General features: G+C 42.4%; 1 protein-coding gene across 2 annotated transcripts in view; it reads left to right on the forward strand.

Moving 5' to 3' along the window:
- Positions 1-15,426, forward strand: part of LOC126239862 (malate dehydrogenase, cytoplasmic-like) — a 73,628-nt gene extending 58,202 nt beyond the window's left edge. For both annotated transcript variants that reach the window (XM_049947890.1, XM_049947891.1), the window contains exon 3: positions 15,223-15,426. In XM_049947890.1, the coding sequence (XP_049803847.1) occupies positions 15,223-15,354 (132 nt within the window). In that variant the 3' untranslated portion in view covers positions 15,355-15,426. The remainder of the gene's footprint in view (positions 1-15,222) is intronic.
- Positions 15,427-21,863: the final 6,437 nt, after the last annotated feature.

Below are 21,863 nucleotides of genomic sequence, written 5' to 3' on the forward strand. Positions count from 1 at the left end.
GCTTGTCTGTAGTGTCAATGTACTGTGCATGTGCTCAGCAATATTATGAATAAAATACCATCAATCCTATTCTGCAATCTGCTTGATTGTGATCCCTGGCACCTACTTACCTGGAATTCCCACATACTCATAAGAAACTACAGTGCTCAATACTGTGTATTACACATTAAACTTTCTTTAACAGATAGTCCAACGTAGGATTCAAGGCCATTACATTACAGCATGTTGTTATAACAATGGCTGTTGTGATTATGTAATGATAATTCGGGGTGCAAGTTGTAGTTTGGAGTAGAAGCTTAACTGTATGATTGAGAATGCCATCAAGAACAATGCTAAGACTGCTCCTCACACTACTTTGAAGATGGTTTTACTCTTGTGTGGCATGACAATCTCTGAATGAAGGTTTTTAATGAATGTATGTATGTGGGTGTTGGAAAATCACTCATGGAAGAGGGATTGCAGACATTTATGCAATTGTTGCATTACCTCTCACACAGTTGCATCATATACTGCATGGTGTTGGTACATATTGTGACCTTCCCAAAGTTTGTGATCGTTTGGATCACAAAATTCTTCTTGGCGAACTAAAATTGATGGCAATAATGACATCCCGCTTGCTTGGATAAGGTATTACTTTCATAAGAAGGTGATCTACCCATGCTAATAACACAGTTTGTACACAAAACAAGGAAAATATGCAGTCACTACAAACAAAACAAATTATCTTAAGTCCATATTGCAAAGCTGTGTCCAGCTTGAGCTGTAACAGAGTTCCATCGATTACAAATAGAGTAGAGCTGAATAACACCATAGTCAGTATGATAACACTCGGGGTGTGCACTTCAGCGCTCACATCAAGACTGGCTTAGGCTGGGTGTGGGCAGGGTTATAAGCCAGAGTCTATTGTGATCCCTCCTGAGGGTACACCTGAGGATCAGAGCCTTCTGAGTAATAGCGTTACAGCAGACAATAGTAGTGTTGCAACAGCTACTTTGTTTCTATGATAATGCCGGGTGGTGCCACCACACCCACTCCCCCAAGCAGTGATAACCAAGGAGGAGACAACAGCAGTGCATAGTGCATGGGAGCTGCACCAAGGAAGGTAGAGAGTTAAAGTCTGCGGACATCAATGTGGAAGGTTGAGGCAGGATGAGGCTTGATGGGTGCTGCTCAAAGTGGTACAGCGCCAGAGGGCCAGTTGGTAACAGATAAACAGGCAACTGCTGGCCAGGATGCTGGATGTGAAGTTGGTTCCAATAGCACCACAGGTGTCGGCAAGCACAGGCCACGCAATATATAAGATAGACCAATGGCTGGGTGGAGAGGATCATGTGAATCCAGGTTCTGTGGTGCCTGAACTGCTGGATCCACAATGGGGTGTGAATCCAGAAAGAAGAGAATTCTGCTCTGATGGTGGCTGCAGCATATGCAAGAGGGTGCATTGAGGATGACCACAAAACTGTTCGGCAAGGCTGCAGCCTGCATCCCTTGACATAGGTGGCACTGTATGTTACCAGATAGCTACAGAGGCCATTAGATGCAGCATTTGACATCATTTCCTTGCGGAGGTGTGGTTTAAAGGTGCAGACAAAGCATGCTGCACAGCTGTTAGAAGCCAGGGGAATGGGTATGGCGTGAAGGTGTTGAATTCCATAATGAGTGTGAAATTGTTTGAAGTCATAGGTTGTAAGTGCTGTCCTCTTATCAGAAACTAAGGAATGTAGGGTGCCTTCAGGGACAAAAGACTTTTTCCTTGGCCACTGTAATAGTGGTAGTGGTGACTTGAAAAATGCAGAACATCAATGAGAAGTGAGAAATGAATCAAATCACTCCTGATCAGTTATGTGGAACCCAAAATTAGTCCAGCAAAATCTAAGTGGATACACTCCCATTTTTCTGCAGCATTGGGTTGGGGAGAAAACCAATGGAAATGTCATCATATCCAGTCACTTGTGTTGTTCACAGCGAATAAGATGGCATAACGTCAGATTTTTATGAGCGGCGGCCGTGGCATTGCATGATGTTATGCTGAAGCTGGACCCAACTAAATCCAGGTCTGCATCAAGCTGGAAACACAACATTTCATGATGGTTGAAGTCTGAGTCGTGTCCTATGGTGAATCAGGACAGTGTGACCATACACTCCTAGAAATGGAAAAAAGAACACATTGACACCGGTGTGTCAGACCCACCATACTTGCTCCGGACACTGTGAGAGGGCTGTACAAGTAATGATCACACGCACGGCACAGCGGACACACCAGGAACCGCGGTGTTGGCCGTCGAATGGCGCTAGCTGCGCAGCATTTGTGCACCGCCGCCGTCAGTGTCAGCCAGTTTGCCGTGGCATACGGAGCTCCATCACAGTCTTTAACACTGGTAGCATGCCGCGACAGCGTGGACGTGAACCGTATGTGCAGTTGACGGACTTTGAGCGAGGGCGTATAGTGGGCATGCGGGAGGCCGGGTGGACGTACCGCCGAATTGCTCAACACGTGGGGCGTGAGGTCTCCACAGTACATCGATGTTGTCGCCAGTGGTCGGCGGAAGGTGCACGTGCCCGTCGACCTGGGACCGGACCGCAGCGATGCACGGATGCACGCCAAGACCGTAGGATCCTACGCAGTGCCGTAGGGGACCACACCGCCACTTCCCAGCAAATTAGGGACACTGTTGCTCCTGGGGTATCGGCGAGGACCATTCGCAACCGTCTCCATGAAGCTGGGCTACGGTCCCGCACACCGTTAGGCCGTCTTCCGCTCACGCCCCAACATCGTGCAGCCCGCCTCCAGTGGTGTCGCGACAGGCATGAATGGAGGGACGAATGGAGACGTGTCGTCTTCAGCGATGAGAGTCGCTTCTGCCTTGGTGCCAATGATGGTCGTATGCGTGTTTGGCACCGTGCAGGTGAGCGCCACAATCAGGACTGCATACGACCGAGGCACACAGGGCCAACACCTGGCATCATGGTGTGGGGAGCGATCTCCTACACTGGCCGTACACCACTGGTGATCGTCGAGGGGACACTGAATAGTGCACGGTACATCCAAACCGTCATCGAACCCATCGTTCTACCATTCCTAGACCGGCAAGGGAACTTGCTGTTCCAACAGGACAATGCACGTCCGCATGTATCCCGTGCCACCCAACGTGCTCTAGAAGGTGTAAGTCAACTACCCTGGCCAGCAAGATCTCCGGATCTGTCCCCCATTGAGCATGTTTGGGACTGGATGAAGCGTCGTCTCACGCGGTCTGCACGTCCGGCACGAACGCTGGTCCAACTGAGGCGCCAGGTGGAAATGGCATGGCAAGCCGTTCCACAGGACTACATCCAGCATCTCTACGATCGTCTCCATGGGAGAATAGCAGCCTGCATTGCTGCGAAAGGTGGATATACACTGTACTAGTGCCGACATTGTGCATGCTCTGTTGCCTGTGTCTATGTGCCTGTGGTTCTGTTAGTGTGATCATGTGATGTATCTGACCCCAGGAATGTGTCAATAAAGTTTCCCCTTCCTGGGACAATGAATTCACGGTGTTCTTATTTCAATTTCCAGGAGTGTATTTATGTGTAATGTTGTTGCTCGATAGTGGATAGAATAATGAAAATATAGGCGCCAGTCTTGGAGGCGTTGGATTGGTAAAATATGTCTGGAGCCAAAGATGGTAGTAATTGTGATGAGCCATGACAAGATGACATTTTTGTCCAAGTCTACATCGGTACACTGAACGCCACCAGATGATGTGTGGAGGAGGGTACTTCTTCTGTACCGCTAAATTGCTGCCCCACCTCTTTCCATGTTCCATTCGTGAATGGTGCATGGGAAGAATGATGGTTGGTAAACCTCTGTATTAGCGCTAATTTCTCGAATTTTCACGTTGTGGTCATTTTGCCAGACTCATTGGGCAGGAAGTAATATTTTGTATGTCTCCTCCCAGAATTCATTCTCTCGGAATTTCAATAGTAAACTACTCCTTGATGAACAACGCCTCTCTTATTGCGTCTGCTTCAGGAGTTTGTTGAGCATTTGTGTAACACTCTCGCGCCGGCTAAACACTGACCGATTCAGTGTCCTACATTGTGAGGATCCGAGATTGATCAACAGTACTCAAGAATCGGTCGAACATGTGTTTTCTATGCTACTTCTTTTGAGGAAGAGTTACATTTTCTTAAGATTCTTCCTATGGATCTCAGTCTGCAATCTGCTTTTCCTATTGTTTGTTTTGCGTAGTCATTCCACTTACTCCTTTCGTGGTTAATGTTTGTTTTGCATATCTTTGAAAAATAAAATGTCAAAAACTGTCTTTCTTTATGGTAAATAATACGCCTTCATTACCAAAAAAATTTTAAGCTGGCTGATTTTGAAAATCGGTAAAGTCATGAAACTAACGAGATCCATATTTTCATGTGGACCTAGTATTTTCTGAGTTAGATTTTTAATGTTAGAACAGTTTTATCAGGATCGTTATTATGGAAAAAAGTATACGGTAATAAATCAGTAGCAAAAGTCGTTTATTCTCCTGACAATTGAAAACATGACATATCGCACCCAAGTTCCATAGATCATGAATGCGACGTTTCGTAATGATGTGGAACATGTCAGTTTAACATAAGTTTTCATTACACAATATAACTTTTTTTCTTTCTTTTACAGTTACTAATTCGTTTCTAAAAATTCATCTATTGAGTGAAAGAAGTTGTGGTTCAGAAATTCTTTTCATTTGTTTTTAAATGTTTGTTGGATATCTGTCAGGCTTACTTACTGAGGTTCTCACAACATTTCAAAAGAATGTCTATGATGTATAAGAGGACACAGTTAGTTACTTCTGACATTCTTTGGTACTGAAAAGATGGGGTATTGATCTGATTTTCGTGAAACAGACACACTAAAAACACACGCCGCCCTACTTGATCGCTCACAGCCCTCTCATATCCTCTTCATGGTCCGCAGTATTTTTCTTCAGATTCTGGAAGCATCCCGCTACATGGTAGCACAAGACAAGTATGAGATACAGGCTTCTGAACGCTCAAAACTGCGATTGCTTTAGTGGCCTATCCCATCATCCATGAAAGGACTAAGGTAGTTCCGGATGGTTACTCCTAGACATTTTACAGTAGACACTGTTTCAGTAATTTATCATCAATGATGGAGTTGCACAGTAGTGTATTTCTTCTCCTATTTGTGCGCAATATATTACATTATTTAGGTCCAGGAAAAACTAACTACCAATATTTGCACAATTCATCAACTCCATGTCCTTTTGCAAATCTCTACTGTCTTCTGGCGCTGCTACCTCCTCATAGACAACCACATTATCTGCAAACAGTCTTATGGAACTTCTGCATCTACATGACTACTCTGCAATTCACATTTAAGTGCTTGGCAGAGGGTTCGTCGAACCACAATCATACTATCTCTCTACCATTCCACTCCCGAACAGCGCGCGGGAAAAACGAACACCTAAACCTTTCTGTTCGAGCTCTGATTTCTCTTATTTTATTTAGATGATCATTCCTACCTATGTAGGTTGGGCTCAACAAAATATTTTCGCATTCGGAAGAGAAAGTTGGTGACTGAAATTTCGTAAATAGATCTCGCCGCGACGAAAAACGTCTTTGCTGTAATGACTTCCATCCCAATTCGCGTATCATATCTGCCACACTCTCTCCCCTACTACGTGATAATACAAAACGAGGTGCCCTTTTTTGCACCCTTTCGATGTCCTCCGTCAATCCCACCTGGTAAGGATCCCACACCGCGCAGCAATATTCTAACAGAGGACGAACGAGTGTAGTGTAAGCTGTCTCTTTAGTGGACTTGTTGCATCTTCTAAGTGTCCTGCCAATGAAACGCAACCTTTGGCTCGCCTTCCCAACAATATTATCTACGTGGTCTTTCCAACTGAAGTTGTTCGTAATTGTAACACCCAGGTACTTAGTTGAATTGACAGCCTTGAGAATTGTACTATTTATCGAGTAATCGAATTCCAACGGATTTCTTTTGGAATTCATGTGGATCACCTCACACGTTTCGTTATTTAGCGTCAACTGCCACCTGCCACACCATACAGCAATCTTTTCTAAATCGCTTTGCAACTGATACTGGTCTTCGGATGACCTTACTAGACGGTAAATTACAGCATCATCTGCGAACAACCTAAGAGAACTGCTCAGATTTTCACCCAGGTCATTTATATAGATGAGGAACAGCAGAGGTCCCAGGACGCTTCGCTGGGGAACACCTGAGATCACTTCAGTTTTACTCGATGATTTGCCGTCTATTACTACAAACTGCGACCTTCCTGACAGGAAATCACGAATCCAGTCGCACAACTGAGACGATACCCCATAGGCCCGCAGCTTGATTAGAAGTCGCTTGTGAGGAACGGTGTCAAAAGCTTTCCGGAAATCTAGAAATACGGGATCAACTTGAGATCCCCTGTCGATAGCGGCCATTACTTCGTGCGAATAAAGAGCTAGCTGCGTTGCACAAGAAAGATGTTTTCTGAAACCATGCTGATTACGTATCAATAGATCGTTCAAATGGTTCAAATGGCTCTGAGTACTATGGGACTCAACTGCTGAGGTCATAAGTCCCCTAGAACTTAGAACTACTTAAACCTAACCAACCTAAGGACAACACACACATCCATGCCCGAGGCAGGATTCGAACCTGCGACCGTAGCGGTCGCGCGGTTCCAGACTGTAGCGCCAGAACCGCTCGGTCACCAGCGGCCGGCAATAGATCGTTCCCTTCGAGGTGATTCATAATGTTTGAATACAGTATATGCTCCAAAACCCTACTGCAAACTGACGTCAATGATATTAGGTCTGTAGTTCGATGGATTACTCCTACTACCCTTCATAAACACTGGTGCGCCGGCCGGAGTGGCCGAGCGGTTCTAGGCGCTACAGTCTAGAGCCGCGTGACCGCTACGGTCGCAGGTTCGAATCCTGCCTCGGGCATGGATGTGTGTGATGTCCTTAGGTTAGTTAGGTTTAAGTAGTTCTAAGTTCTAGGGGACTGATGACCACAACAGTTAAGTCCCATAGTGCTCAGAGCCATTTCAACCATTTAAACACTGGTGCGACCTGCGCAATTTTCCAATCTGTAGGTACAGATCTATCGGTGAGCGAGCGGTTGTATATGAGTGCTAAGTAGGGAGCTATTATATCAGCGTAATCTGAAAGGAACCTAATCGGTACACAATCTGGACCTGAAGACTTGCCCGTATCAAGCGATTTGAGTTGCTTCGCAACCCCTCAGGTATCTACTTCTAAGAAACTCATGCTAGCGGCTGTTCGTGTTTCAAATTCTGGAATATTCCATTCATCTTCCCTGGTGAAGGAATTTCGGAAAACTGCGTTCAATAACTCCGCTTTAGCGGCACAGTCGTAAGTAACAGTACCATCGGCACTGCGCAGCGAAGGTATTGACTGCGTCTTGCCGCTAGTGTACTTTACATACGACCAGAATTTCTTCGGATTTTCTACCAAATTTCGAGACAATGTTTCGTTGTTGAACCTATTAAAGGCATCTCGCATTGAAGTCCGTGCCAAATTTCGCGCGTCCGTAAATTTTAGCCAATCTTCAGGATTTCGCGTTCTTCTGAACTTGGCATGCTTTTTCCGTTGCCTCTGCAACAGCGTTCGGACCTGTTTTGTGTACCATGGGGGATCAGTTCCATCTCTTACCAATTTCTGAGGTATGAATCTCTCAATTGCTGTTGCTACTATATCTTTGAGTTTGAGCCACATCTCGTCTACATTTGCACAGTCAGATCGGAAGAAATGGAGATTGTCTCTTAGGAAGGCTTCTAGTGACACTTTATACGCTTTTTTAAATAAAATTATTTTGCGTTTGTTTCTGGTGGATTTGGAAGAAACGGTATTGAGCCTAGCTACAACGACCTTGTGATCACTAATCCCTGTATCAGTCATGATGCCGGCCGGTGTGGCCGAGCGGTTCTAGGCGCTACAGTCTGGAACCGCGCGACCGCTACGGTCGCAGGTTCGAATCCTGCCTCTGGCATGGATTTGTGTGATGTTCTTAGGTTAGTTAGGTTTAAGTAGTTCTAAGTTCTAGGCGACTGATGACCTTAGAAGTTAAGTCCCGTAGTGCTCAGAGCCATCAGTCATGATGCACTCTATCAGCTCTGGATTGTTTGTGGCTAAGAGGTCAAGTGTGTTTTGCAACCATCTACAATTCGCGTGGGTTCGTGGACCAACTGCTCGAAATAATTTTCGGAGAAAGCATTTAGTACAATCTCGGAAGATGTTTTCTGCCTACCACCGGTTTTGAACAAGTATTTTTGCCAACATATCGAGGGAAGGTTGAAGTCCCCACCAACTATAACCGTATGAGTGGGGTATTTATTTGTTACGAGACTCAAATTTTCTCTGAACTGTTCCGCAACTATATCATTGGAGTGTGTGGGTCGGTAGAATGTGCCAGTTATTAACTTAGTTCGGCTGTTAAGTATAACCTCCACCCATACCAAATCGCACGGAGTATCTACTTCGACTTCACTACAAGATAAACCACTACTGACAGACACAAACACTCCACCACCAATTCTGCCTACTCTATCTTCCCTGAACACCGTCTGAGACTTCGTAAAAATTTCTGCAGAACTTATTTCAGGCTTTAGCCAGCTTTCTGTACCTATAACGATTTCAGCTTCTGTGCTTTCTATTAGCGCTTGAAGCTCAGGGACTTTCCCAGCACAACTGCAATAATTTACAACTACAATTCCGACTGTTCCTTGATCCAAGCACGTCCTGTATTTGCCATGCACCTTTTGAGATTGCAGCCCACCCCGTACTTTCCCGAGGCCTTCTAACCTAAAAAACCGCCCAGTCCCCGCCACACAGCCTCCACTACCCGTGTAGCCGCCAGCTGAGTGTAGTGACATTTTCCAATAGATCATTTACATATGTTGTAACAGCAAAGATTCTGTTGCATTAACTTGGTGTACTCCTAAAATAATATTTACATTTGTCGATATTGTTTCTTTAAGAATGATAGGCCTATGCTGAATTCTGTATGCAAGGAAGTGAAGTCTTGAACTGAGTCACAAATCTGATCCGATATTCGGTAAGCTTGTGTTTTTTTTCAGTAAATGGCAGGGCGTGACAGTGTCAAATACCTTCCTGAAGCGAAGGAACATAGCATCAGTCTGTGCGTCGATATCTGAAGCACTGTGGATTTCATAGAGGGACAGAGCGAGCTGAGTTTCGCAAGATCTCTGTTTGCGGAATCCATGTTGATTTGTTCACAGGAGATTTTCGTCCCCCAAAAACGTCATAGTTCTTGAGCATAAAACATGTTACGCAATTCTACAATACATTGACGTCAGCAAAACAGGCCTTTAATTATACGCATCTGTGCTAGACTCTTCTTCTAAAGGTTGTTCATCTGGTCCTGATGCCTTTGCACTACTGAGCGATTATAGCTGCTTTTGCATTCCGCAGTCTCTGATCTCAGTATCTGCCCTTTCGAGGTTCGTCAGTGATTGGAAGGAGAGACCATATTACTTACTCCCTTCCGCTGTGAAACAATTCCTGAAGTCCGCAAAGTAATCATTTAAATTTCTGAACTGCGTAAATACCAGTGAGGGCTTCCCACACTGAGAAAAGAATTGTTGAGAAGCTGATAAGTTCATCACGGTATTTAGGGAATAGTATTGTGCCGATACTATGTGGTAATGCGTCAGTTGCCGCTATTAGAGCACAGCAATTTTACTATAATTTCAAATTCACAAAACGGTCAATTTTTTCTGCCATTCGACTTTAACTGCTTTTTGAAAGTTATTGAACAATATTAGAGCTATCTGCAGTACACTCTTACTTATTTTAAGTTCCCTTCATTGTTGTAACGATGATTATTATTGATCTTGCTTCTCTGCAATAGAATTTTATAACCAGATTCATTATGCATAGGGGTTTCAAAGGTAACACACTAATTACAGAAATGATGTACACACATCTTTGAAGTTATTTCCCCTACATTAATTAAAACTAGCAAATTACATTAGTTCTTACAAAGATTTGTACGTACTAACTGAACCCGGTCAAAGTCTGACTTCATATTGACCTCAACAAAGATTGATTGATCCGTGTGGTCACTACCACGAAAAATTAAAATAAAATCACAGCACTTACATATACTGCATTTCATTATTGCCGACGATACGTTCATGGAACTACGAACGAAAATTTGTGTTTTACAACAGATTACTTATGTTGCACAATATTTTGAATTAATAAAAATCTCCTGAATATTACCATGATTTTGGTTCTGTAACGGTTTCATATGAAATTCAATTAAGTGTTGACTTACAAAGGGTGCGTTTTCATTATGTTTTAATAAGATTATAAATCCCATCACTAACATGTTTTCAGCGTTTGTTATGTGTTGTTGATTCTGTTGCAAACATATATTTTGTGGAGAATAAGTATTAATGGCCCATTCCACACCTTTCAACAAGACGACAATACTAGAATGTTCTATGGACAGTAGATTTACATCATAAAAATGTATTAGGGATGGACTGTAACATAAAGATGACAGAAAAGTCAAAATTAAGCCATCAACAATATGGAAGTACAGATAGACAAGACAACAGCTCAAAATGTGTGGGAAAATACGCGACTGTAGACTCGAAAAAAGTCACAAGTCCTGATATCGGTCATTTCAGTATGTGCTCTCCCAGTGTGGCACATTACAAGAAGAAAACCAGGGTTATATATCATTAAATAGGGTGCCTGCTTAAGGAAATCATTTAAACCTTGGAAAGCTTGTTGACTGGCGGGTGATCGAAACGTGCGTCTTGACCACAGAGATAGTTCAGTGGATATGATAATTCTGCTAGGTTTGCTGTGTATCGACCATAGGAGTTAAATTTACCCAGAAATGCTTGTAACATTTTGACGCTCTCGGGGTGTGGGGAGGAAGGGGGGCGGGGGTTCGTTGTTTTATCGATCGCTGCAACATTGTCCCTTGTTGGTACAAGTCAGTTTGACCTAAATATGTCAAGGAAGATTCCATGAAAGAACACTTGCGCATGGTGTATTTACACTGTCTGCCCAAATGTTCTGAGACGTAACCGACATTCAAGTGAACGTGACCGAGCTACGTGGCGCAGTGGTTAGCACACTGGACTCGTATTCGGGAGGACGACGGTTCAATCCCGCGTCCAGCCATTCTGATTTAGGTTTTCCGTGATTTCCCTATTTTCCTCCAGGCAAATGCCGGAATGGTTCCTTTGAAAGGGCACTGCCGACTTCCTTCCCCATCATTCCCTAATCCGATGAGACCTCACTGTCTGGTCTCCTCCCCCAAACAACCCAACCCAAGTGAACGTGACGCGCGAGTTGAAGAACATTCCAAACAAGAATTTTGCTGACAATTTAACGTAGTGTTATGAACGTTCTGTGGATTGTCCGCAAGTAGCGGGACATTACGCAGAATACCTGAAGCACCCAAACCAACATCTTAACTTTTTTCTGTTTTTCTGTTGTTGTTTTTTATTAATCCAGTTTGCAAACTTTTTGGACTGACAGGGTAAGTCATCTTGCTGCAAGTCTGAGACTGTGTAGATGATGCTCTGGAGTTACATCAGTGTCCAACATATAGCCAAGTTATGCAGCACAGTTTGGGTGCCCTGTAGTAGTTGAACCATAAAACGTTGAAATATGGCAGGGGCTGAAGAGGTTCCTATAGTTAACTGATTGTAACGGTAGAGACCATATGTTGCGTTTAGCACTCGGTAAGGGCATTTGAAAATATGTCTCTGAGAGATCAGTTTTACTGAATAAGGTAAGGTGGCGTAATTTTGTAAAAACTTCATCCTGGGGAGGTAGAAGATGACTGTCGATAACATCTTGTTCGTTGATCGTTACTTTGGGATCCCCACAAAGTCTCAAGCCGCCGTTGGGTTTGTATACTGGCCCATTGTATATGGGGAGTAGGCATTAGCACAAATTCGAAAATTAGCCTGTCCGACTCTGTATCGAGGGCGTCCTTAAGAGACAAGGGCACTTTGAAAATGGCGGAGCCACCGTCGTTTCAAGAGTGTCATGCGATTCGTAATCGTGTGTCTTCCCTAATCCAGGAAACAAAATTTGGATATATCTGTTGCAAAAAGATACACTAAGGCGCCGCGAGGTCCTTGGAGTTGGGTGACATGCTGTGTGTCATGAAATGTAAATTCAAAAGCGTGAAATGACATTGTCACAAAAAACGTCCTCCACTTTGGGACTGAGAGCCACAAGAAAATTTACTCGCTGAGTGACGTAGTTCTCAATAAGTAAAACTGGAATCTTTGCTAGCAGAGGCACATAGACACATGCGCCCAAAGATTTGTGTCAGTTGCCTGCAACGGTAATGAACCTAGACGTAAGTAAGTAGACTGGTTTAGCAACGACACAGAAGCACCCATCTCCAAAAGTAATGTTACGGGGTGTTTTACCAATGAAAGGGATCAAGTACAGTTTCTGGGCTGCGTTTTGAGAAGTCTGCACTTCCGTCGATTGCTCACACGCTTGCTTCACTTCTGTAGGGTGGAAAATATCTGCACCGGAACTGCTGCAACACACGTCTTGCGAGGATCCTTTTGTGCCGCATCGGTGGCACGTTGCGCGCTGGTGAGGACAAGCGAAGCGTTCGCAGCCTGGCAACGGCTGTGCCGCTGGCGAGATCCGTCACCGCTTGTGTGGTTGTTTCGTGGACTTGAGCTGTTCGCAGATAACTTCCGCCAGATATGGATATCATTTTACACAATAAGTAACTCATCAATTCCGAGTCAGGCGTAAGCTACAATATAATATCTCATCAGAGAATCCGTGTAGTCCTTCCCATATGAACGTTTAAAATTCCAATTCTTACTTTATCACTGTAGGCTGCCAGTCCAATATCACCGTGTGATTTTCGGTGCCAAAATTCTAGCCTGGCTGCAATAATATATTTCTTTATTGATAAATATTCTTGTTAAACATTCCAGGAAACTCACGTTCTGCCGCATTCGTTAACAGCTCTAGGTTGTGTGCTAGATCATAGAGTTCAGGATTCACTTTTTGCGTTTGTGGTGACTGCCATTTTTTTTCTTACTGGTTCTACAGTAGTAGAGCATAGATTCATATTCATCAAGATGAGCCTGTTGGAGTTTTAGTTTACCGAAAGCACTCCAAGATAGTTTTACTTTTCTGTTTATTTCTATAGCTGTCCATTCTGTGGTAGTACCCATAACTTGTTATCAGTTACAAATTCGACTAGTAAAACTTTTCCTTTTGTGGAAAATCGACTATTAAATGCCTAGGTCCTATGTTCATTATCCAGAGAACGAAGTGAAATCAACAGGTAGTGACATTTCCGCCACTGCACAGCTTTTTGGGCTCCGTAGCTGCGGTACACTTAAAACCGTAACTGGTAACAAAAGTGAGTTGGTAGTATTTCATTATTATCGCAGTGCCGTAAGACGAAATCGCATGTCCAAAGTAACATTACAGCGTACTTCTTAGTAACATAGGTACTGCAATTTCGTAATTATTCGCCAGTACCAGGCCATCGACTCTCGATAAATATGACTTTCCTGGACGGGAATATGCAAAACATACGAGTTCAGGTTGTGACGCATGGACGATGACATACGGAAATTTGAGTCTGGCCGCGATCCATGTACGGATAGCCGAAGCAGGTAAAGCGACCACTCAAAAAAGCGGGAAATCCATGTAAGAGTCCAGGCGCAGAATAAATTTTCTCTGTCCCCATTGTAATATACTGTTGAGGATTGTTCATACTCGCAACTCGAAATACATTTCTTGTAGTCTGATTTTGTCTTGACGGTCCCAGCGGGAGCAATACATATTGGGGAAGATCTCTAAAATCTTCACTTAATACCGCTGTTGGTTCCTGAAATTTTGTAAGCAAGCTTCCGTGGCATGATTTTCTTGTCTTCAGAAATCTTCCAATCTAGATGTTTCAACTGTTTTTGACGCTTTGCTGAAGGTCAAACAAATCCTTGACTATTCGTGCAGCCCTTGTTTGTATACATTGTCTCCCCAGTTAGTCCTATTTGGTCCAGATCCCACACACCGCAGCAGTATTCTAAGATGATATGTGCAAATGACTTGTAAGCAGTCAGTCTTGTACACTGACTCCATTTTACTGGTATCCTGCCAATGAACGAATGTCTGGCACTCGTTTAACCTATGACTGGGACTACGCGGTCATTCCATTTCAAGACCGTACGTTTTGTTACACGCAGATGTTGATGTGAGTTGACTGATTATAACTGTGAATCACTGATTTTGTAGTCATAGGATACGACGTGTTTTCGTTTTACGAAGTCCGTAATTTGACATTTCTGCACTTTTAAAGGAAGATACCAGGCCTTGAACGATTTTGAAATTTTATCAAAATCTGATTAAATATTTCTGCACCTTTATCCAGTCGGTACGTCATTATAAGTAACTGAACTACTTGAAAAATATCTGGGTTTGCTATTAATATTGTCTGTAAGGTCATCAGTGTGCAATATGAACAACAACGATTTATTAAAGAAATGTATAGAAACATGTCTGGTTTAGTTGTTTATGTGTTAAATAAGTATATTTTAGTTTTCATCTCTTTAAAAGTGTCAGTGTATTTTCTAAGTTTATTTATGTTCTAAAGTTTTCGTGTATTGGATGATATCTGATCTCGTTTGGGGGCAAAGATCTTACTCGTACAATCAGAGAGGTTGCGAACCACTGCTGTGATAAGATATCAGGTAGAAATTATTACGAACGAGAGGAGACGAACTGCTAAATATGTGCTTTTGTACTTATCGTGGACCGCCTGGTGCAGAACCTCTGCTGAATAGGAAACGTGCTTGAACCTGGTCATGTAACACCAAGTGCTCAATAGTAAAAAACTATTGTCCCAACGTTTTGAATGCATAGCCTGAAACAATAGGCCTTGGAATGTGCAACATTAAGGGCAATTTGGCTGAGCTCCAATTCTTGGAAAATAGCGAATCTAGTAGTAAAATTAATAGTAACTAGGATTTTATAATTCCTTCACAAGTTACACATTTGTGTTTCAGACACGATAACTACACCTCACATGGATATTTCTTAAAAATTTATAAACGTAAAAGTATGTAAATCATGCAGGTAAATGTCCCATTATTTACTGATCCTTCTTCACGAGTTATTAATATATTTTTGTTTTGTTAACAGCTTCCCATTGATGCATTTGTGGAGCTGAGTATCAAGAGGATAGTGCGTGAAATTGAGGCAGAAACCAAGAGAGTAATGAAGGTTTGGGAGGAGGAAGAAAGGGCCTACACTTCTCTAAAGACTCAAGACTGAACTCAAATTAATGTTTTGTGCGTTTTGTTCTATATTATGATGTGTTCAGCGTTAATAGCTATTCATGTGGTGTAAAGGAAGATCGTGTTGAAAATATATTTATGTCTGTAAGAGAAACAATCAAAGCTCATCAGATACTCAAAAAGAAAATCAGCATACGATATTTTGGACAGCTGTTTTAGTAAATTACCGAACAACATGATTTAAGCACTCCGTAGTAAAAGGAACTTCCTTCCTATCGAGTTTTGTGATTCGACAGCTCGTCAGAAGATTACGAGTGCTCTTTGTTGTTGTGCCTGCTAATAGTCTCCAGAGAATTACCAGAAGTCAGTTATCTAGTTCCTCTGCCTTACTATCTCCTGTAATAGTGCTACAGCTTACAGAGGAAGCAATAGATGTGTAAATTTAATTACTTTTGATGGTACCAATGATTCTATCCCTTGTGTCACATACTTCAAAAATGGTACTGTCAGTAGTTAAAGAGAGGAATAAAAAGGAAATGGATTGGAGCTTAGCCAATGATCAATTTGGCTTTAGAACAGGAAAATCAATGTTCGCACTACATCAAATTTTGGAAAGAAAAGCAGAAGTAAACAGAAAAATACGTATATCATTTATCGACCTAGAAAAAGCATTCGATATGGATGATTGGAAGTTGTTATTTAAGCAATGCGCTAATTAGAACTAGACTGGAAGGACAGGCGATTAATTTTGAGTATATACCAAGTCAAAGTACTGAACTAGATACTAATGGTACAAACAAAGAAGCAAGAATGGGAAGAGGAGTAAGACAGGGATGCCCTCTATCACTTTACTTATTCCGTATTTTCACACCGATGGCAATGCGTCAATGACAAACTAAGAGAAAGAAAGAAAATGATTGAGGTGTTAAATCAAGCGATAACAAAACTAAAAATAAGTATAAGGAACACAAAAACCACGGCTATAGACGAGAAAGGGGATGAGGTAAGACTGACATAAAAATAGGCAATGAGCAACTCGTGGAAATAACCGACTTTAACTATCTTTGTAGCATTGTGCAGGAAGCAGGAAAACACTCATATGTCTCAGTGAAATCGAGAGAAGAATAACATTGTCCAAGAGTGCCTTCCAAAACAAGCACATCAGCTTCCACACTAAGAAAAGATATGTAAAGACATCTGCGTGGATTGCCCTGACATACAGATGTGAAACCTGAACATTAGCAAGGCACTAGAAAGCTCGCCTGGAAACGTGGTTCTGGAGGATTATAAGAACTTGCTGGACTGACAGAGAAACGAATGAGATTGTTCCACAGGAAACAAGAGGGAAGAAAGTACTACAAAAAGTTATAGACCGACACAAAGCAAAACTAGATGGACAGTTAATTGGACTTCATATTCTTCTACAAAACATTTTCGAAGGCAAGATCGTTGGGAAGGAAACGACGAGGCGAAGGAGAAAATCCTCTTTCTTTTTTTTATTTTAAAGCATGATCATTGGGATGGGATGTTTTTCAGTCAATGAGATAAAGAGAACCGCTGAAGAGAGAAAGCTGTGGCTACCGAGATAAGGCTTAGGTTTTTGAAACAAGAAGAATATACCAATGATGAGTCGTGCTGTGAACTAGTGTCGCTATTCAGACCTTATGTATAAAAGTAAAGTTACATGAAACACAATGATCTCATACGCTAATGTGGCTATGAAATCATACGCAACACAATCACTCCATAAAATGTTCTCGGTTAACTTACCGCATCAAACTTGATACGACAAGCTAACTCAGAACTTTTAACCCATTCCTGCCCAAGCTATGAAAAACTGTACCAAAGGATTTAATATTTAGAGAGAATATTACTTCTTACCAAAGTAGCTAACAATAAGATTAGTGCATTGTGAGTTTGGTACATACATGAATTAAAACAAATGTACATACACTAGATTACATGACCAAACGAACAACACAGCATTACGACAGTCTGTCGGTTTTGTGTGTACACAGCCAAAGATTTTCCTCGTCTACAGCAAAGGTACAGCGACAAAACGACTGGATACCCAGTGCATGAGCTTAACTCCATGCTGTTTTATGGCTCTAGATATCGAATATCGAAAGGGACTCTTTAATCCCATGGGGCAGGAAGGAATTAACGACTCTGAGATTCTGGCAGAACAAAGATGAACTCATTATGCATCGAAGGTAGCACAGAAAACGCTTCATGCTGTAGGAGTCGAGTTTATGGTATCCATATGCAGCAGTAGGTGCCCACGGGCTAATTTGAGTCTCACGGAAATGAGACGTTGTACCCACCACTCATTGTCCTCCTTCACAAAAGTTAAAAATAATGACTGCCCTCAAACCTGATGAAACAGTGACTAACTCATTTCCTGTGGGTGAAATGGTTTTATCTTCCATCTACACCACCCACTGTCCTCAAGAAATTTTCGTGTTCAAGGTATTTCGTTGAATCCACATTTCGCATACTGTCACAAAGCGAGGTTTTCACATTATCCTCCAACTTCACCAAACAAGATTTAGAAATGCTCTTCTTCGATCGTGTTTGGGCGGGAGTGGACGTACATCTTTGGGGCGTGCATCCGGAGCTACATGTGGAGTACGATGATACTTGCTTAACAAGTGAACGTGGCATGGAAAGAGGTGTCGAGCCGTGTAGTTCATCATCCTTGTCGGACATCTAGCCACAAATCCCTTCTCCAATAAAACTTGGTGAAGGACAATCGTTGCCCAATGACTGGGTTGTTGTTTGTTGTTGTGGTCTTCAGTCCTGAGACTGGTTTGATGCAGCTCTCTAGGCTACTCTATCCTGTGCAAGCTTCTTCATCTCCCAGTACTTACTGCAACCTACATCCTTCTGAATCTGCTTAGTGTATATATCTCTTGGTCTCCCTCTACGATTTTTACCCTCCACGCTGCCCTCCAATGCTAAATTTGTGATTCCTTGATGCCTCAAAACATGTCCTACGAACCGATCCCTTCTTCTAGTCAAGTTGTGCCACAAACTTCTCTTCTCCCCAATCCTATTCAACACCTCCTCATTAGTTATGTGATCTACCCATCTAATCTTCAGCATTCTTCTGTAGCACCACATTTCGAAAGCTTCTATTCTCTTCTTGTCTAAACTATCTATCGTCCATGTTTCACTTCCATATATGGCTACACTCCATACAAATACTTTCAGAAACGGCTTCCTGACATTTAAATCTATACTCGCTGTTAACAAATTTCTCTTCTTCAGAAACGCTTTCCTTGCCATTGCCAGTCTACATTTTATGTCCTCTCTACTGCAACCATCATCAGTTATTTTGCTCCCCAAATAGCAAAACTCCTTTACTACTTTAAGCGTCTCATTTCCTAATCTAATTCCCGCAGCATCACCCGACTTAATTCGACTACATTCCATTATTCTCGTTTTGCTTTTGTTGATGTTCATCTTATAGCCTCCTTTCAAGACACTGTCCATTCCATTCAACTGCTCTTCCAAGTCCTTTGCTGTCTCTGACAGAATTACAATGTCATCGGCGAACCTCAAAGTTTTTATTTCTTCTCCATGGATTTTAATGCCTACTCCAAACTTTTCTTTTGTTTCCTTCACTGCTTGCTCAATATACAGATTGAATAGCATCGGGGAGAGGCTACAATCCTGTCTCGCTCCCTTCCCAATCACTGCTTCCCTTTCAAGCCCCTCGACTCTTATAACTGCCATCTGGTTTCTGTACAAATTGTAAATAGCCTTTCGCTCTCTGTATTTTACCCCTGCCACCTTTAGAATTTGAAAGAGAGTATTCCAGTCAACATTGTCAAAAGATTTCTCTAAGTCTACAAATGCTAGAAACGTAGGTTTGCCTTTCCTTAATCTTTGTTCTAAGATAAGTCGTAAGGTAAGTATTCCCTCACGTGTTCAACATTTCTACGGAATCCAAACTGATCTTCCCCGAGATCGGCTTCTACCAGTTTTTCCATTCGTCTGTAAAGAATTCGCATTAGTATTTTGCAGCTGTGACTTATTAAACTGATAGTTCGGTAATTTTCGCACCTGTCAACACCTGCTTTCTTTGGGATTGGAATTATTATATTCTTCTTGAAGTCTGAGGGTATTTCGCCTGTCTCATACACTTTGCTCACCAGATGGTAGAGTTTTGTCAGGACTGGCTCTCCCAAGCCCGTCAGTAGTTCTAATGGAATGTTGTCTACTCCCGGGGCCTTGTTTCGACTCAGGTCTTTCAGTGCTCTGTCAAACACTTCACGCAGTATTGTATCCCCCATTTCATCTCCATCTACATCCTCTTCCATTTCTATAATATTGTCCTCATGTACAGCGCCCTTGTATAGACCCTCTATATACTCCTTCCACCTTTGTGCTTTCCCTTCTTTGCTTAAAACTGGGTTTCCATCTGAGCTCTTGATATTCATACAAGTGGCTCTCTTTTCTCCAAAGGTCTCTTTAATTTTCCTGTAGGCAGTATCTACCTTGCCCCTAGTGAGGTAAGCCTCTAAATCCTTACATTTGTCCTCTAGCCATCCCTGCTTAGCCATTTTGCTCTTCCTGTCGATCTCATTTTTGAGACGTTTATATTCCTTTTTGCCTGCTTCATTTATTGCATTTTTATATTTTCTCCTTTCATCAATTAAATTCAATATTTCTCCTGTTACCCAAGGATTTCTACTAGCCCTCGTCTTTTTACCTACTTGATCCTCTGCTGCCTACACTACTTCATCCCTCAGAGCTACCCATTGTTCTTCTACTGTATTTCTTTCCCACATTCCTGTCAATTGTTCCCTTATGCTCTCCCTGAAACTCTGTACAACCTCTGGTTTAGTCAGTTTATCCAAGTCCCATCTCCTTAAATTCCCACCTTTTTGCAGTTTCTTCAGTTTTAATCTACAGTTCATAACCAATAGATTGTGGTCAGAGTCCACATCTGCCCCTGGAAATGTCTTACAATTGAGAACCTGGTTCCTAAATCTCTGTCTTACCATTATATAAGCTATCCGAAACCTGTTAGTATCTCCAGGCTTCTTCCATGTATACAGCCTTCTTTTATGATTCTTGAACCAAGTGTTAGCTATGATTAAGTTGTTGCTCTGTGCAAAATTCTACCAGGCGGCTTCCTCTTTCATTTCTTAGCCCCAATCCATATTCACCAACTACGTTTCCTTCTCTCCCTTTTCCTACTACCGAATTCCAGTCACCCACGACTATTAAATTTTCGTCACCCTTCACTATCTGAATAATTTCTTTTATTTCATCATACATTTCTTCAATTTTTTCGTCATCTGCAGAGCTAGTTGGCATATAAACTTGTACTACTGTAGTAGGCGTGGGCTTCGTATCTATCTTTGCCACAATAATGCGTTCACTATGCTGTTTGTAGTAGCTTACCCGCATTCCTATTTTCCTATTCATTATTAAACCTACTCCTGCATTACCCTTTTTGATTTTGTGTTTATAACCCTGTAGTCACCTGACCAGAAGTCTTTTTCCTCCTGCCACCGAACTTCACTAATTCCCACAATATCTAACTTTAACCTATCCATTTCCCTTTTTAAATTTTCTAACCTGCCTGCCCGATTAAGGGATCTGACATTCCACGCTCCGATCCGTAGAATGCCAGTTTTCTTTCTCCTGATAACGACGTCCTCTTGAGTAGTCCCCGCCCGGAGATCCGAATGGGGGACTATTTTACCTCCGGAATATTTTACCCAAGAGGACGCCATCATCATTTAACCATACAGTAAAGCTGCATGCCCTCGGGAAAAATTACGGCTGTAGTTTCCCCTTGTTTTCAGCCGTTCGCAGTACCAAAACAGCAAGGCCGTTTTGGTTAGTGTTACAGGGCCAGATCAGTCAATCATCGAGACTGTTGCCCCTGCAACTACTGAAAAGGCTGCTGCTCCTCTTCAGGAACCACACGTTTGTCTGGCCTCTCAACAGATACCCCTCCGTTGTGGTTGCACCTACGGTACGGCCATCTGTATCGCTGAGGCACGCAAGACTCCCTACCAACGGCAAGGTCCATGGTTCATATGGGGGGAATGACCGGGTATTAAACATAATTACGTACATGGAAGATTATCTGAAGCATAGTAAAAAAACAGTATGAAGAGATTTCCAAGAATTCCGTAGAAACATGACTATGTAGTGTATAAGAACAATTACAAATGTTCAAGAGAGGACAAGGCGCACTTGTTACAAAAATTGGTGTTTGCGCGTTTCAAGGATGTTCGACACAATTTGTAGAATGTGCATGATAGTCACCTATCGCGTTAAGCACATGAAATTATGCGTGACGTACGAGTAACTTCAAGAGAAGCAGTGGATGGCTACATAACTCCAAACAGTGATACAGAGTTGGAAGACGTAACATAACGAAATTAAAAAAAAAAAGCATCAACTTGACGATGCTCATCAAACTGCGGAATCGGTCCGAAAATTTGTAAATGAGGTAAACAAACTTATCCAATCGTTCGTTGAGGAACCTGTTTTCAACTCCGACGAATCGGGATTTGAAGA

The sequence above is a fragment of the Schistocerca nitens genome, chromosome 1, assembly GCF_023898315.1.
Source record: "Schistocerca nitens isolate TAMUIC-IGC-003100 chromosome 1, iqSchNite1.1, whole genome shotgun sequence".
NCBI classification, from domain to species: Eukaryota; Metazoa; Arthropoda; class Insecta; order Orthoptera; family Acrididae; genus Schistocerca; species Schistocerca nitens.